The 14,241-nt window shown below is 44.7% G+C and overlaps 1 protein-coding gene across 1 annotated transcript in view; it reads left to right on the top strand.

The window, feature by feature from the left end:
• Positions 1-12,390, top strand: part of ly86 (lymphocyte antigen 86) — an 80,687-nt gene extending 68,297 nt beyond the window's left edge. The window contains exon 5 of the mRNA XM_076291088.1: positions 11,968-12,390. Within this exon, the coding sequence (XP_076147203.1) occupies positions 11,968-12,003 (36 nt within the window). The 3' untranslated portion in view covers positions 12,004-12,390. The remainder of the gene's footprint in view (positions 1-11,967) is intronic.
• Positions 12,391-14,241: the final 1,851 nt, after the last annotated feature.

Genomic DNA, 14,241 nt, shown 5'->3' with positions numbered 1-14,241 from the left:
TGGGGTGCTACATAAAATGGAGGCACCGCTGGGATAATAAGATTTAATTTAGTTAATAAATCAGACCACTTAGATTACACTATTTAAATAGTGATTAAAGTGATCCTCTGACTGCTTTAGAAAGCAACAATATAGTATCAAACTATTTCAATATAGCCTGTTAATATTAATCTGCTTTGTTTATGTAATATTCTTGTACAATTTAGCCTATACTTGCACTCGCTTAGGCTACTTATTTAAGTTATTGACGTGTATGCTTAATAGCACTTCATAAGCTTCTTGTATAGGGTGTTATTATTATTTCTTGGGGCTTATAATAATAGTTTATCACCTACCTAATAACTGGTTATTAAATAAGCCTGTATTAAATTCTATTGTTACAGTGACGATTGTCAAAGTGAAGTCCTGCCTTAAGCTTAAATTATATTAGGCCGAGTGCTTTAATATAGTGAAAAGCCAAGGAATTAATTAATTTATAATTTAAATATAATAGCTTCCAGGCAAAATAAACAGCTGTAACCTAGTAAGCACAACCCAGAGCATGGCACAGCTACTTAACTGGTGCAAAGGTGAAGGCATCAACCCTGAATATGCCCTGATGGTGAAAGATGTCCCTGAAGATACCGAAGTGGCCGTAATTGAAGACACGCTGCAGTCCATCAAAGTCCTTGGAAGAGTGAGAGTAAGAGGAAGAATGTATGACTCTGTGTCCCAGTGTCTCACAGTGTTGTGTGAGTGCCGTGAGAGAGTGAGTGTCCACACCATTCCTCCTGATGTGTGGCCTGAGGGCAGCCGCCGGCCATGGAGGATCATGGGAACTCCTGACGATTCCGCCATCATCCCAGAGAACCCACAGTCACCCAGTTCAGGTTCAGGGGAAGAAACCGCTCCAAAAGGTGTGTCCAATCCCTTCCAAGCATGTTCTCCAGAGGCAATCATTCGGGCTGTTGGAGATCTAATGGAGAGGCAGGGCAGGCTCCCAGGTGAGTCAAGTGTTTTCAAGAGGCTACACACGTTTTCCGGTGTCACTCCCACCCCACCTGGTGAAGAACAGCTTGATAGCTGGGTAGATCAGGCCCGCTTCATGATTGAGAACTGTAATCGGTCAGCCAGAGAGAAGAGCCTGAAGATTATAGAAAGTCTAAAGGGGCCAGCGCTTGAGATGGCCAGGGCTGTTAGAAGTAGTAACCCACATGCTTCAGCCAGAGACTATGTTGACGTGATTGAGAACACATTTGGAGTGAATGAGACTGGAGAAGAGCTTTACTTTGCTTTCAGACTCCTTTGCCAGCAGCCAGGGGAGAAGCTTTCTGAATTTCTCAGATGCATTGAAAGATATCTATGTAAAGTTGTGCAGCGAAGAGGTCTCCCATCCTCTGCAATGAACAATGCACGCCTAGACCAGCTTATTAAAGGAGCATTGGGGGCGGACATGATGATTTCAAATCTCAGACTGAGAGAACGTCGGAACAATCCACCCACGTTTATTCAGCTTTTGAATGAGATACTTGCAGAAGAGGGGTACGAAACATCACGCCAACAGCTTAAGTCCAACCTGAAGCCTGTTCGCGTGAGAAGTGCTGTGGCGCATGCTGACAGTGATATGCAAGCACTCAGGAATGAGATAGCAGCATTAAAACTTCAGACATCGGAACACGGAACTGTGCAACCCATACATTCAGCAGTTGGCCAAGAATTTCCCTCCACTGATGATGAATGTGAGAGTGGAGATGTGAATGCTCTGAAGAAAGAGGTGAGGGAGTTAAGAAAGCAGCTCAAAGTTATGACTGTCCGTCCAGCCACAGCAGCCACAGAGAAGCCAGCCCGCCAGCCGACTTCCTCCAGCTCCCATCAGCGTAGTGCATACCCCCAGACCCGGTCTAGTGACTTCTTTTGCTACAGATATGGTGAGGATGGGCATGTTGCCACAAAGTGCAGAGCTCCTGAAGACCCACAGAAAGTTGTCCAGAAATTCATTGACGCACAGCGGAAAAACAGAGACAGAGGAGTACGAAGTGGTCCAGCTGGTAATGACTCCTCTGACGTCCGGGTAAGAAGAGGGGCAGTGAGAACTCGACCTGGGTGTCTGCCTGAAGGGCTTGTAGGGCCACCATCCACAGCTCAGGTTAAAGTGGAGGGGAAGAGATGCACAGCCCTCCTTGACAGTGGATCACAAGTGACCATCATTTTTGACAGCTGGTACACCAAGCACCTGGCCCATGTCCCCCTTCAACCTGTCAGTGGGCTAGCCATATGGGGGCTGAGTGACTCTGATAGCAGCTATCCTTACCGTGGCTACATCCAGGTAGAGTTACAGTTTCCAAAGAAGATGGCTGGTGACACAGGGCCTATCTCCATCCTTGCTTTAGTGTGCCCTGACCCTCGTTGCTCTGACAGTATCCCCATTCTGGTGGGCACCAATGTTCATAAAGTTCGTCCAGCCAATAGTGTCTCATCTATCAGGCAAAGCACCGACCCAATTCACTCACTAAGAGTTTGCACGTCCGAGTACCACAGTGAATGGCCAGCTCAGCCTACATATGTTCCCAGCAAGCACAGAGATACAGTTGCCGATGTCAAGTGGGTGGGCCCTGGTCCATTGGTCATTCCTGGTGCCAGTGAGCACATTGCCACTTGTAAAGTCACTGAAGCGCAGCCACTAAAGAAAGGCATCCTCATCACAGAGCGCGCCTCCTCTATTGCTCTCCCCACCAGTGTGTTTGTCCAGCCCACTGTGTTGTTTTCTTCTGCTTTTTAGTCATGTTAAGGAACGAGTCACTCAAGGAGACCTCCATTCCTGCTGGCACCATTATCGCACACCTTCATGTTGCTGATACTGTGGTGGAGCCCAAAGGAGCTGAGCCGAATTCCACTACAAGGATTGACCCAGCCCTGTTCGATTTTGGAGACTCCCCTGTTCCTGAGGAGTGGAAAGCGAGGCTCTCCAGAAAGCTGGCTGAGAGGACAGGAATATTCTCTATGGATGAGTGGGATGTCGGACTGGCCAAGGGGGTGGAACATCGGATCCGGTTGAGTGATGAAAAGCCATTCAGAGAGAGGTCCCGTCGGATAGCGCCTGCTGACTTTGATGACTTGAGACGTCACCTACAGGGGCTGTTAGCAGCGGGAATCATAAAGGAGTCCAGGAGCCCATATGCATCCCCCATTGTCATTGCTAGGAAGAAGTCAGGCCAGTTGCGCATGTGTGTGGACTACCGCACTTTAAACCGACACACAGTTCCTGACCAGTACGCTGTTCCCCGCATTGATGATGCCTTGGACTGTCTCAGTGGCAGCCGGTGGTTCTCTGTCCTCGACCTCCGCAGTGGATACTATCAAAATCAAATGGCAGAAGAGGACAAAGAGAAGACAGCATTCATCTGCCCTCTTGGGTTTTATCAGTTTGAGAGGATGCCACAAGGAATCACAGGGGCCCCTGCAACATTCCAACGGCTCATGGAGAAGACAGTTGGGGACATGCATCTGCTGGAAGTCATTGTTTACCTTGATGACATCATATTCTTTGGAAAAACCCTAGAACAACATGAAGAGCACCTGTTCAAAGTCCTTGACAGATTAGAAGAGAGTGGGTTAACGCTGTCTATGGATAAGTGCCAGTTCTGCCGCTCACAAGTCACGTATGTTGGCCACATCGTGTCAGAGGCTGGCATTGCCACAGATCCAGCCAAAGTAGAGGCTGTGACTAACTGGAAGCAACCCACTGACCTCCCGTCTCTTCAGTCCTTCCTGGGTTTCTGCGGATACTACCGCCGTTTCATCAAAGACTTCTCCATCATAGTTCGTCCAATGACGGAGCTGACCAAAGGCTACCCCCCGACTCAAAGAGGCAAGAGAGCTGTCACGTCTTCAGCTGGAACAACTTATCACAAGGTGAAAGAGCCCTTTGGAGAGAGGTGGGATGATTCATGCACTCAAGCCTTTAACCCTATCATCCAGAGTCTGACAAGCGCACCTGTCCTTGCTTTTGCCGACCCCACCAAGCCCTATGTTTTGCACGTAGATGCCAGTCTGCATGGTTTAGGGGCTGTGTTAAATCAAGAGTATCCTGAGGGTCTACGACCTGTTGCTTTTTCCAGCCGCAAGCTGAGTCCCTCTGAGAAGAACTATCCAGTACATCAGCTCGAGTTCCTGGCATTGAAGTGGGCGGTAGTTGACAAGTTTCACGACTATCTGTATGGTGTGAACTTCACCATCAGGATAGATAACAACCCTCTGACTTATGTCCTGACCACTGCAAAACTGAATGCCACAGGTCATCGTTGGCTCGCTGCTCTGTTTTCCTACAGTTTCACCATACAGTATAGGCCAGGGTGCAGTAATATTGATGCAGACTCACTATCCCGGAATGTGTTCGGCGGGAACAGCAGTCAGTGGCAAGACATCCCCTCTGGAAGCATCCAGGCTCTTTGCAAGCAAGTTGAGGATGGGGAAAGTGCGGCCTTTCCTATGTGTGCAGAGGTTCTTGGTGTCCCACCTGACGCAATTCCAGACTGTTATGCTTTTCCGGTTCATCTTGACGTCGGACATCTGGAACAGTTGAGCAATTCTGAGCTTTGCAAAGCCCAAGATACTGACCCAGTCATAGCTCCAGTGAAACAGTCTGTGGAAAGTGGATGTACACCTAATAATACGCAGCGTGACTCCAAAGAGACCGCACTGTTGAGGCGAGAGGGGCCCAAGCTGCAGATGATGAACAGTTTGCTCTATAGTCACTCAACGACCATCTGGAAATGAAATTCAGCAGTTTGTCTTGCCTAGAGTGTATATCCCGATGGTGATCAGGTCTCTCCACGATGAGTGTGGACATATGGGCGTTGAGAGGACGACAGACCTCATCAAAGACAGGTTTTACTGGCCTAGAATGGGAGCTGAGATTGAAGCCTATGTGAGGAACTGTGGCAGATGTGTTGCACGGAAGACCCCTCCGCAAAAAGCTGCTTTACTGAATCAGATCACGAGTAAGGGGCCACTTGATCTGGTGTGCATGGACTTCCTCTCCCTTGAGCCTGATTCACGGGGGTTTGCCAACATACTCGTGGTGACCGACCACTTCACCCGATATGCTCAGGCATTCCCCACCCGTGACCAGAACGCTGCAACTGTTGCAAAGGTCTTGTGTGAGAAGTACTTTGTGCACTATGGGCTACCTGGTCGAATCCACTCAGATCAGGGGCGGGATTTTGATTCCAAGTTGATCCATGACCTTCTGAAGACGCTGGGGGTCAGGAAGTCTCGCACAACGCCCTATCATCCTCAGGGAGACCCGCAACCAGAGAGATTTAATAGGACCCTTCTCTCCATGCTGGGTACATTGGATCCAAAGCAGAAGCATAGGTGGAGTCAGAAGATCAGTCAGTTGGTGCATGCCTACAACTGCACCAGGAATGACGGCACTGGATTTTCCCCCTACCTGTTGATGTTCGGCCGTGAAGCTCATCTGCCCGTTGATATGTGCTTCCAAGTGTCTCCTGAGAAAGGTGGAAGTGTCAGTCATCAGCACTATGTTAAGAAGCTGAAGACAGATCTACACAAGGCATACCAACTCGCTACAGAAGCTGCTGGGAAAAGTCATGAGCGTAACAGAAGAGCGCATGACAAACTAGTCAAGGAACAGGTCCTGGGGACAGGAGATCGTGTCCTACTCAGAAACTTCGGGGTCACTGGAAAGCACAAGCTCCAAGACAAGTGGAAGTCAATGCAATATGTTGTAATCGGGAAGATGGATAATCTGCCAGTGTACCAGGTGAAGCCAGAGAGGGATGGGAGCGATCAAGACGATCCACCGGAACCATCTGTTGCCCATAGGATATCTGGTGAGGTTGCCTGGAGATGACAGTGAGTCTGATGTACCCCAGAGGCGAGTGACCAGATCCCAAAGGTTTCGTCGTGGGCAGTTTGATCCCCCAGCTCTGGTTGAGGTTGCTGCTACAAGCTCCTCTGAGGCTGAAGAAATCCACCTTGGATTCCGACCATCCTCAGCATCTGGGAGAAGAAGGAACCTGGAAAGAGAGAGACCTTTGATCCACTTACCTGCAGCTGAACGATGTGATGTTGCTGATCCGGGTGACATGCCAGTCATAGAGGTCTTGTCCAGCCTGGATCCTGCTGCAGAGATGGCTCTTGAAGGGGGAGAAGACTCCAGAGACAGTGAGGATGATGTTCAGAGAAGCCCAGTGTCCAGCCTGGATCCTGCTGCAGAGATGGCTCTTGAGTCTTGGAGGGGGAGAAGACTCCAGAGACAGTGAGGCTGATGTTCAGAGAAGCCCAATGGCTGAAAGACCCCGAATAGAGCATAGACCTGTGACGAGATTTGGCTATGATGCTCCAGGAAACCCCTGTGATAGCACACTGAACATCTTGAGCAGAGGAGTGCTTGCTGGCTATGGGGCCTACGAAGACCTGGGAAGATGTGGAAGCCACACCCTTGGTGGCACTGTGCTCTGGTTGTGCTAGATTCAAATAGTGTCCGTGGGGTTTATATCTTAGCAGTATATTCAGTGCCCTTAGCACTAAATTCTTACCTTTAGTTTGATGGGGACATCAAAAACTTTTAGAAGGGGGAGAGTGTAACCCAGGCCTTATTGCCTGGGCACAACATGTAGTAAATAGCTTTACTTACTAAAAATAATAAATATATTAAAAGTAATTAATATATTATTGTATTTTGATATAGTATGGTTAATAAATTTATTGTTGCCAAAATAGGTTAAGAGGTCAAGTCTGTTCATTGATTTGCTCCGTTTGGCCGTTTATGCATTTGTGTAGCTCCTGCCCCTTTAAGGTTTAAGGGCAGCAGAGGTTACCATGGTAATTAAAGTCAGTTTTGTTTTATTGCTGCACGCACTGTGTGCTGTTTGGCGATTGGTCTTTTCATGTGATTGTTAATAGTGTAATGTTTTGATTGGCTCAGGGGCGGGTCTAAAGGAGAGAAAAAGAGTGTTCTGTCAAAAAAGTTTAGAAGAGAATTGTTTCAGAGTTGGTTACTGTTTGCAGAGATTGGTAGAGAGCCAACAACATTCAAATAACCTTAAGTACCTTTCTGACGGACTGTGAAAGAGAGTTTGTTTATTACAGTTGATTTATTGATATATTATTATTATTATTATAGTTAACGGTGGTTATTAGTGACAGTTTGGACGTTGGGACTCAACATAGCTCAGGTTCACAATTAGCCTGAAAGCTAGCGGCTGGTTTTCCATTGAAAAAAGAAGGACATTCACATTCGTAGCTGAACGGTTCAGTGGAGGAGAGTATTGCAACTTACACCACGCACCCCGGAGGATTTCACATCGACCCTGCTTAACGGACTGCGAGTGGACTGTCCATTAGCACTAGCTGGTGAGCTAACCTCTCTTTTGCTTCGCTACCTCATGACGTTGCCTATGAGGTGAAGGGGCTATCAGCCACAACGTTCACGAGCCTCGACCAGGCCTGCATCACTGTAACGTTATTGTCCGTGTGTGAGTGTGTGTGTATGTGGGCCCACTATTAAGATTTATGTTGCGAGTTGTGTTTTGTTACTGTTGAACTGTTATCGATAGGCTATGATAGTGTAAACGGTCATTTAAAATAGTCTATATTCATTTTGTAAATACTGTGATTATCATCTGCATCTTCATCCACTTACATTTTTAAAAGTAAATTATCAACCTTTTTCTTATAGTGTTAAACCGTGGTCTGGTCTGTTTATTTAACTAGTAGGTAGTAGTAGTAGGATATCGAACCCTGTGACACCCCATTAGGCCGATCTCTGTCCCCCTCATTCCCTAAACCGGCGCCTGTGGGTTGGGGTGCTACACAAGTTTTCCCTACTTAAATACAGTTGCACGAGTAGTTGATAAAAATGTGTAAGGTCACACAACATGAAACATGGCGATTTTCCAAGCAAATAAACAGGAGAACTACAATGTGTGGCGCAATAGCACTTGGGAGTACTTCGACCTAGCATAGTTATATTAATTAACACCTAAATGTAGATCCTATCCACCACAGAGTTTATAATCCATGCTGGATCGACCCCTCAGCCTTCCTCTCCCCTCCCCTCTCAACGAGAAAGAGAGGCACACACGCAACACATTCACCTCCGTAAATAGAACCAACTTGACGTTGACTTCAACCTGTGCTAGGAAGCACCAAGAAATTATTTGCAATGGCTGACTTAATAGACGATGACTATGACGACTGGCTTGTAGCAGACCCAGAACCATATTTGTTTGAACCCGAATACACAGAGGAGGAACTAGCTTTTATGGATCGTTAAAAGACGGGAAAGATGAGTGAGACGGTGAGAGAACACGGGCGAACAGCAACTGGTGGAGAGCCTGTGCTGTCGAGAATGGGATCTAGTCAGGGGCGGAGTGGCAGTCGGGACGATCGGGTGTTTTCCCGGTGGCCGGCCGAGGAATATGCGCGGTGCGGGCCGGCCCATAGAGTCTTTGTCGCGGCCGTGAGGCGTACGCAGCCATCGAAATTATAGATTCAATATGAATTTTCCGCAAAAATCTCCGTGATCTACACTTTAGAATTGTAGGAAGTCCAACCAATATTTATACCACTCGCTCACTGTCTATATGTAATTTATGGTTACCCTGCACACTCATCTCTCCCATGCTGATTTTTGTGTAGGCTAGCCTTCATTTTTTTTTATCTTAATTCAATTCATTTTTGTCTTATTCAGGCGTTACAGAACTTTCATGGTCATAAATAAAAAAATGACAATTTAATTTGTTTGTTTGTTCTTAAATTAACGTAGGCCTAGGCTAGAGTGGAGCAAAGCCACATGGGACTGGGGGATGTGTTTCTGGTTTATCCAATGAACCGATTGCAGGTCAAGTCTATTTACAGAAATGTAGGGGGATAAATGAGCGGCCCCTCGTCTAATGGCATGACCCTACAAGCGATCAAGTTCGAGGAAACTACAGGATTTTTGACAGTGGGCGGATTTGCGTGGTTGCTTGCTGTTACATGGATGGAAGGCAGAGAGAAAGGTTAGCGGAGCTAAAGAATTGACCTTATTGCTAGGCGGAAACTAGCACAAGCTTGTCTTATGTTGATATGTAGGCCTAGCCTAATGACTAATTAGTGGGCCACTCAGGCTGATAAATGGTTTGTGGAACTCGTTGGAACTGTCTATATGTAAGCCTATATAGGCCTACTTTAATAGTTCTCTACAAACCTCAAAGTGCCTGGTTTTCCAATTATTTAATTAGCCTACCTGTGTTATTAGGTTGGCATTGTCTGTAGGCTAGGCCTACTTCCTTTTTTAAATTTATGCAGGCAACTATTGGAGTGCTATGATACCCAGATATATGTCCTTGCATGATGCTTGAAATTTCCATCCACACAAAGCTGTTTTTATACTGCACTTAAGAGTGTGTCCATGAGAGGACCAGGCGGGGGTGACACATGCTACGTCACCGATTTTGATAAAACTTGGACAGTTTGAAGGGTCCACCTAAAAAATCAAAAAGCCAAAATAGTACAAAATTTGAAACAACCCAGGGGGAGTTAGGACCGCCTCCTTGTTTTAGGGCAAAAAACCTCAAAAAAAGGCCCACAATTTCATAAAATGTTGACATCCCTCCTGCTGTCAGATTTAAACACAGCAAAGTAACAATCCATGCCATCAAAGGTCCATCCAAGGTTAGTTTAAAGGTGCGATTTGTAGGATTGTTACTGAACGTTCTGTAGGCCAAAATCAAAACACTGGTGAACGTTCTCAAGACTACCAGACGCGAGCCTCTTCTGGGTTGCCAGATGTAATGAAGACTTAGCTAACGTTAGTTGACCTGCAGCTGCTTTAACGTTTCTCCAACCATGACCCAGCTACACATTACGGAAACCGTGAAAACAAAACATACCTCTCTAACCAACGTAACATATTTTGCTGAAGTTAGCGATGCAGATGAATTTTAGCCTAGGCTACCTGTCGTGGAGAAATATGGCAAGCTCTGCGTCAGACTTGATATTCTTCGTTTGACGAAGACGTCACCATCTCAGGAAGCTCCTCCGATGTGCACTTAATTTGTTTCTTGTTTTAATTTTGGAAATTTGCCTGCCTCTCGTAGGCGTTCATGACTACAACTGACAGCTGTTGACAGTTGGCCTTTGCTAATTTGGCAACCCAAATAGGAGGACACGCTAGCCCATTATTAATACGCTATTCTAGAATTAATCGTTCAAAACATAAACGAAAATTCCAAGAGATTCCGCCCCGTAACTCATTTTTTTTCATAGGTTTTACGGGGTTTTACAGGTTAGAGTAGTGTTGTCAAATAAGCCATTACTTCAATTCATCGTGTTTCCTTACTCTCTGACAACATATGGTGATCATTTTTGGAATGGTTACAGTTTATTTTCCATTATTTCCTACATTCTGGACCTTTAACTCATTGAGTGCCAAAAGCGTAATATTACGTTTTTAGCTTTTCTTTTTTAATTACGAAACTAGACACTCTAGCACACCTTATATGTGATTTTGGGAACTCTGTGATGAATGGAAATGAAATATATGACGATCGTGAAACTCATGAAAACGCACAATCTGGACACTTTATCTGGACATTTTATCATAACTCGTGTTGCCGCTTTGGGTCGAATCAGTGAAGCATGCACGTCAGGTCAAAACCAGGCCATTTTCGTGGGTCTCGCCAGGTCTCTTTGATCACTTCCCGGAAGGTTTACACAAGTAAGTAACAGGCAACACTTCATATTTCATGAAGGACGTTATATCTCCATTTCTAGAAAAAAACAGCGATTTTGATGAAAACTAGCCACTGTTTAGCTTGGGATTTCTCAGAAACAGAGGCGTGTAGAAACGGTTTGCACCCACCGAGAGTTTAAAGTTTCACCTTTTAATCGAGCTATTGTATGTGTTCATAGCTATAACACAGAATATGCTGTGGCTGTACAAAAATCATCAACAATGGTCTAGATTGCTGGCACTCTAGGACAAAGCTCCCGAAAACAGCTTGGCATTCAATGAGTTAAAACTGGAGTTACAAGGCGTAAGGTGTGACGGGTGTCAGTCCAGGACTGCACATGTCCACTATGTCACATGCTTTTTGGCGAATACCCAAAAAATAGCAATATTCAGACCTGAATATCTCCGATGAGCAACCTCCTTTTTTCAAAATTCTTTCTGCACATGGACCTAACCTTGGATGGACCTTTGATGGCATGGATTGTTACTTTGCTGTGTTTAAATCTGACAGCAGGAGGGATGTCAACATTTTATGCAATTTTGGGCCTTTTTTTGAGGTTTTTTGGCCTAAAACAAGGACGGGGGCCTAACTCCCCCTGGGTTGTTTCAAATTTTGTACTATTTTGGCTTTTTGAGTTTTTAGGTGGACCCTTTAAACTGGCCAAGTTTCATCAAAATCGGTGACGTGTCACCCCCGCCTGGTCCTCTCATGGACACACTCTTAAATATCTATAGTTCCTTACACATTTATTGAAAGTGCCTGGTTTGTGGTTGATTTGCTTGTTGTATTGCATTACTAGCGCTATCCAGTTCCTTTCTACAAATGTAGCCATACGTAGCCTATTAGTATTTTAAATTTACATATATTTTGTTTGTGTTATTGATGTGTGTGCGTGTTTGGGGGGGGGGGGGGGGGGTTCGGGCCGCTGCCGTCAGAATTTTCCCGGTGGATTTTAGTGCCCCACTCTGCCCTTGGATCTAGTGTTGCCATCGGTAGCGAGGGTCATAGATCATAGACCCTGGCTGTGCCACAGAAAGCGATGCGTTTGCAGCAATGATTCACCCGGCCGTCGTTGACTTCTTTCTCCGACGTGACAAAGTTAATTGGACCCACACCGAGTGGACCTGATTGGCAACTATCCCCTGAGTAAGTGCCTGCTGAAACCATTCAAATATGCCTATCTAACGTAACATGCTACTGTTTATGTGCATTATACTTAGCCTATCTTCTCCTGTCTTCTCAGTCAAACTCGGTTGGTGTCCTACCGGATCGTGCTTGAATGGGCCCTACAAGGTGAAGTTTTGGGGAGAGCATCGGAAACCACTACCGTCATGTGTTGTTGTGGCCATAAGACGAAAATATCCTTCTGAATCAGGTGTTTATATTGGATTCCAAGAAGTAAATGAGGCAGTGGACATAGGCCTACTGTAAATGGACGATGTGCTCGACGTCTGCTTATATTTCCCACTATCTGTGGGACACACACTGCACCTTATCTCAGTAGTAGGCTACCTGTTTGTATTTTTCCATATTACTAGCATTAGGCCTACTGTCTCACCATCACTTTATTTTCAATTTCCCCTTTTGTATTACATTGCACATCATTAGTCAGTCTGTACATTACCCTGCTCTCTGAATCGATAGGCTACACTGTAAAAACTGTTACTTGGATCTAACTCAATAAAATTAAGACAACATTTTCGGCATCTCTGTTTCTTTGATGTACAGTATATAAATAAATCTCTTTTTTGGGGGGGGGCTTTTTATGCCTTTTAATGACAGGACAGTGGAGAATGACAGGAAGTGGGTGGGAGAGAGAGTTGGGATCCGGAAAGGACCACGGGGCGGGAATCGAACCCGGGTCGCCGGCGTACGGTGCAGGTGCCCCAGCCAGTTGCGCCACAGCTGGGGCCAAATCTTTAAACCTACAGCTACATAGCTTCAAATATTATCAGTCATAGAACATCAAGGATCTTTTAAATCTCCTTGGAGCTTTACTTGGAGAACATTTAACTTGTTGAATTTGTTCAAACATAAATAAGGTCACAAAATGAGAAAATATGTAGATAGATAGATATATTATATAGATAGATCCCCAAGGGGAAATATAAGGTCTCAGTAGCATACAGATGTAGTGAGAAATTCCAGAGTGTATGTATTTTAACATTCTAGAGTGTATGCATTTTAACATTCATTTTAATCATCACCCCAGCCTTTGATCATGCCAAACCTTTTGTCAACCAAACTGCTCTTGTGACCTTTGTCAATCAAATGCTCACATGTACGGTGTACATTTTAGGACATCCTCAGCTGTCAGACATCAGATGAAAAGGCATCAGGTCTCAGGAAAACCGCTGTGAAGTTAAAGAAATTACACAGTCATTTCTCAGACATCAGATGAAAAGGAGTCAAGTCTCAGGAAAACCGCTGTCAGAAAAAGCGGAGTCAGACGAAAAGATCTCAGATGAAAAGTTATCAGAGTCAGGTATCAGGCATCAGATGAATGGAGTCAGGTCTCAGAAAAAACTTGAGTCAGACGAAAAGATCTCAGATTAAAAGTTATCAGACATCAGATCCGGTTGCCATGGATACTACAAACAAACTCAGCTGAGGAGTCATACACGTCATCAACACGCGACGCGACGATCTGAATGCTGTCTGCAGATCCACAAGTGTTCTGCCAGTACAACGGTAAGTTAGTTGAGGCTTGCACCCTTGGTTAAAAATAATAATAATAGTAATAATACAAACCGAAAGTTTTGTTATAAAGTGTGGTATTAAAATTAATGCCTCCACTTGTCCCTAACCTAACTTTGCTTGCTAGCCATCCCAGATAGCAAAATTCAGTTGAATCAACGTTGAAATATGGTTTGGCAGAAATGTTGAAACAACGTTGAAGCCTAACATTGATCCGATGTTGAAAGTGTCCCCTCTACTTTGTGTTGAATCAACATCGGATTTTCAACCATACTGACATTGAATCAATGGTGTTTCAACCATCACCTAAATGGGAATCTGCATTTAATTTTCAGTTGATTTTATGTTGAAATAATGTTACTGAATCAATATTGGTTTCAACCATATTGACATTGAATCAATGGTGATTCAACCATCATCTAAATGGTAATCTACATGTAAATTTCAGTTGATTTTAGGTTGAAATAATGTTACCGAATCAATATGGTTCAACCATTATCTAAAAGCTACAAAAATGCTTAACAAAAATGTTAATATATGAATCACTGAACAAAATAACTGAAGAGGGTTTGTTTTTACATTCAGGTTTATTTAATTAATGTCTACACAAAACAAGTTCAACTTCATCATCATGTACTCATAAATAAGCATTTATCAGCATTGAAATTCCTTGTGCTGAAGTGTCCATCACTTCAAAATGGGTAACCACAGCACGGCAAGACAGCGGGGGAAAGTTAAAATACGTGATAGATAGATAGATAGATACTTTATTGATCCCTAGGGGAAATTCAAGGTCTCAGCAGCATAGATACAACACAAA

This window comes from Alosa pseudoharengus, unplaced genomic scaffold (genome assembly GCF_046254945.1).
Source record: "Alosa pseudoharengus isolate Yale_2024_CS ecotype anadromous, Long Island Sound unplaced genomic scaffold, YU_APseudo_1.1 YU_APseudo_1.1_scf_18, whole genome shotgun sequence".
Classification (NCBI taxonomy): Eukaryota; Metazoa; Chordata; class Actinopteri; order Clupeiformes; family Clupeidae; genus Alosa; species Alosa pseudoharengus.
The sequence above is the reverse complement of the archived record's forward strand: the minus strand, read 5'-3'. Positions and strand labels throughout refer to the sequence as shown.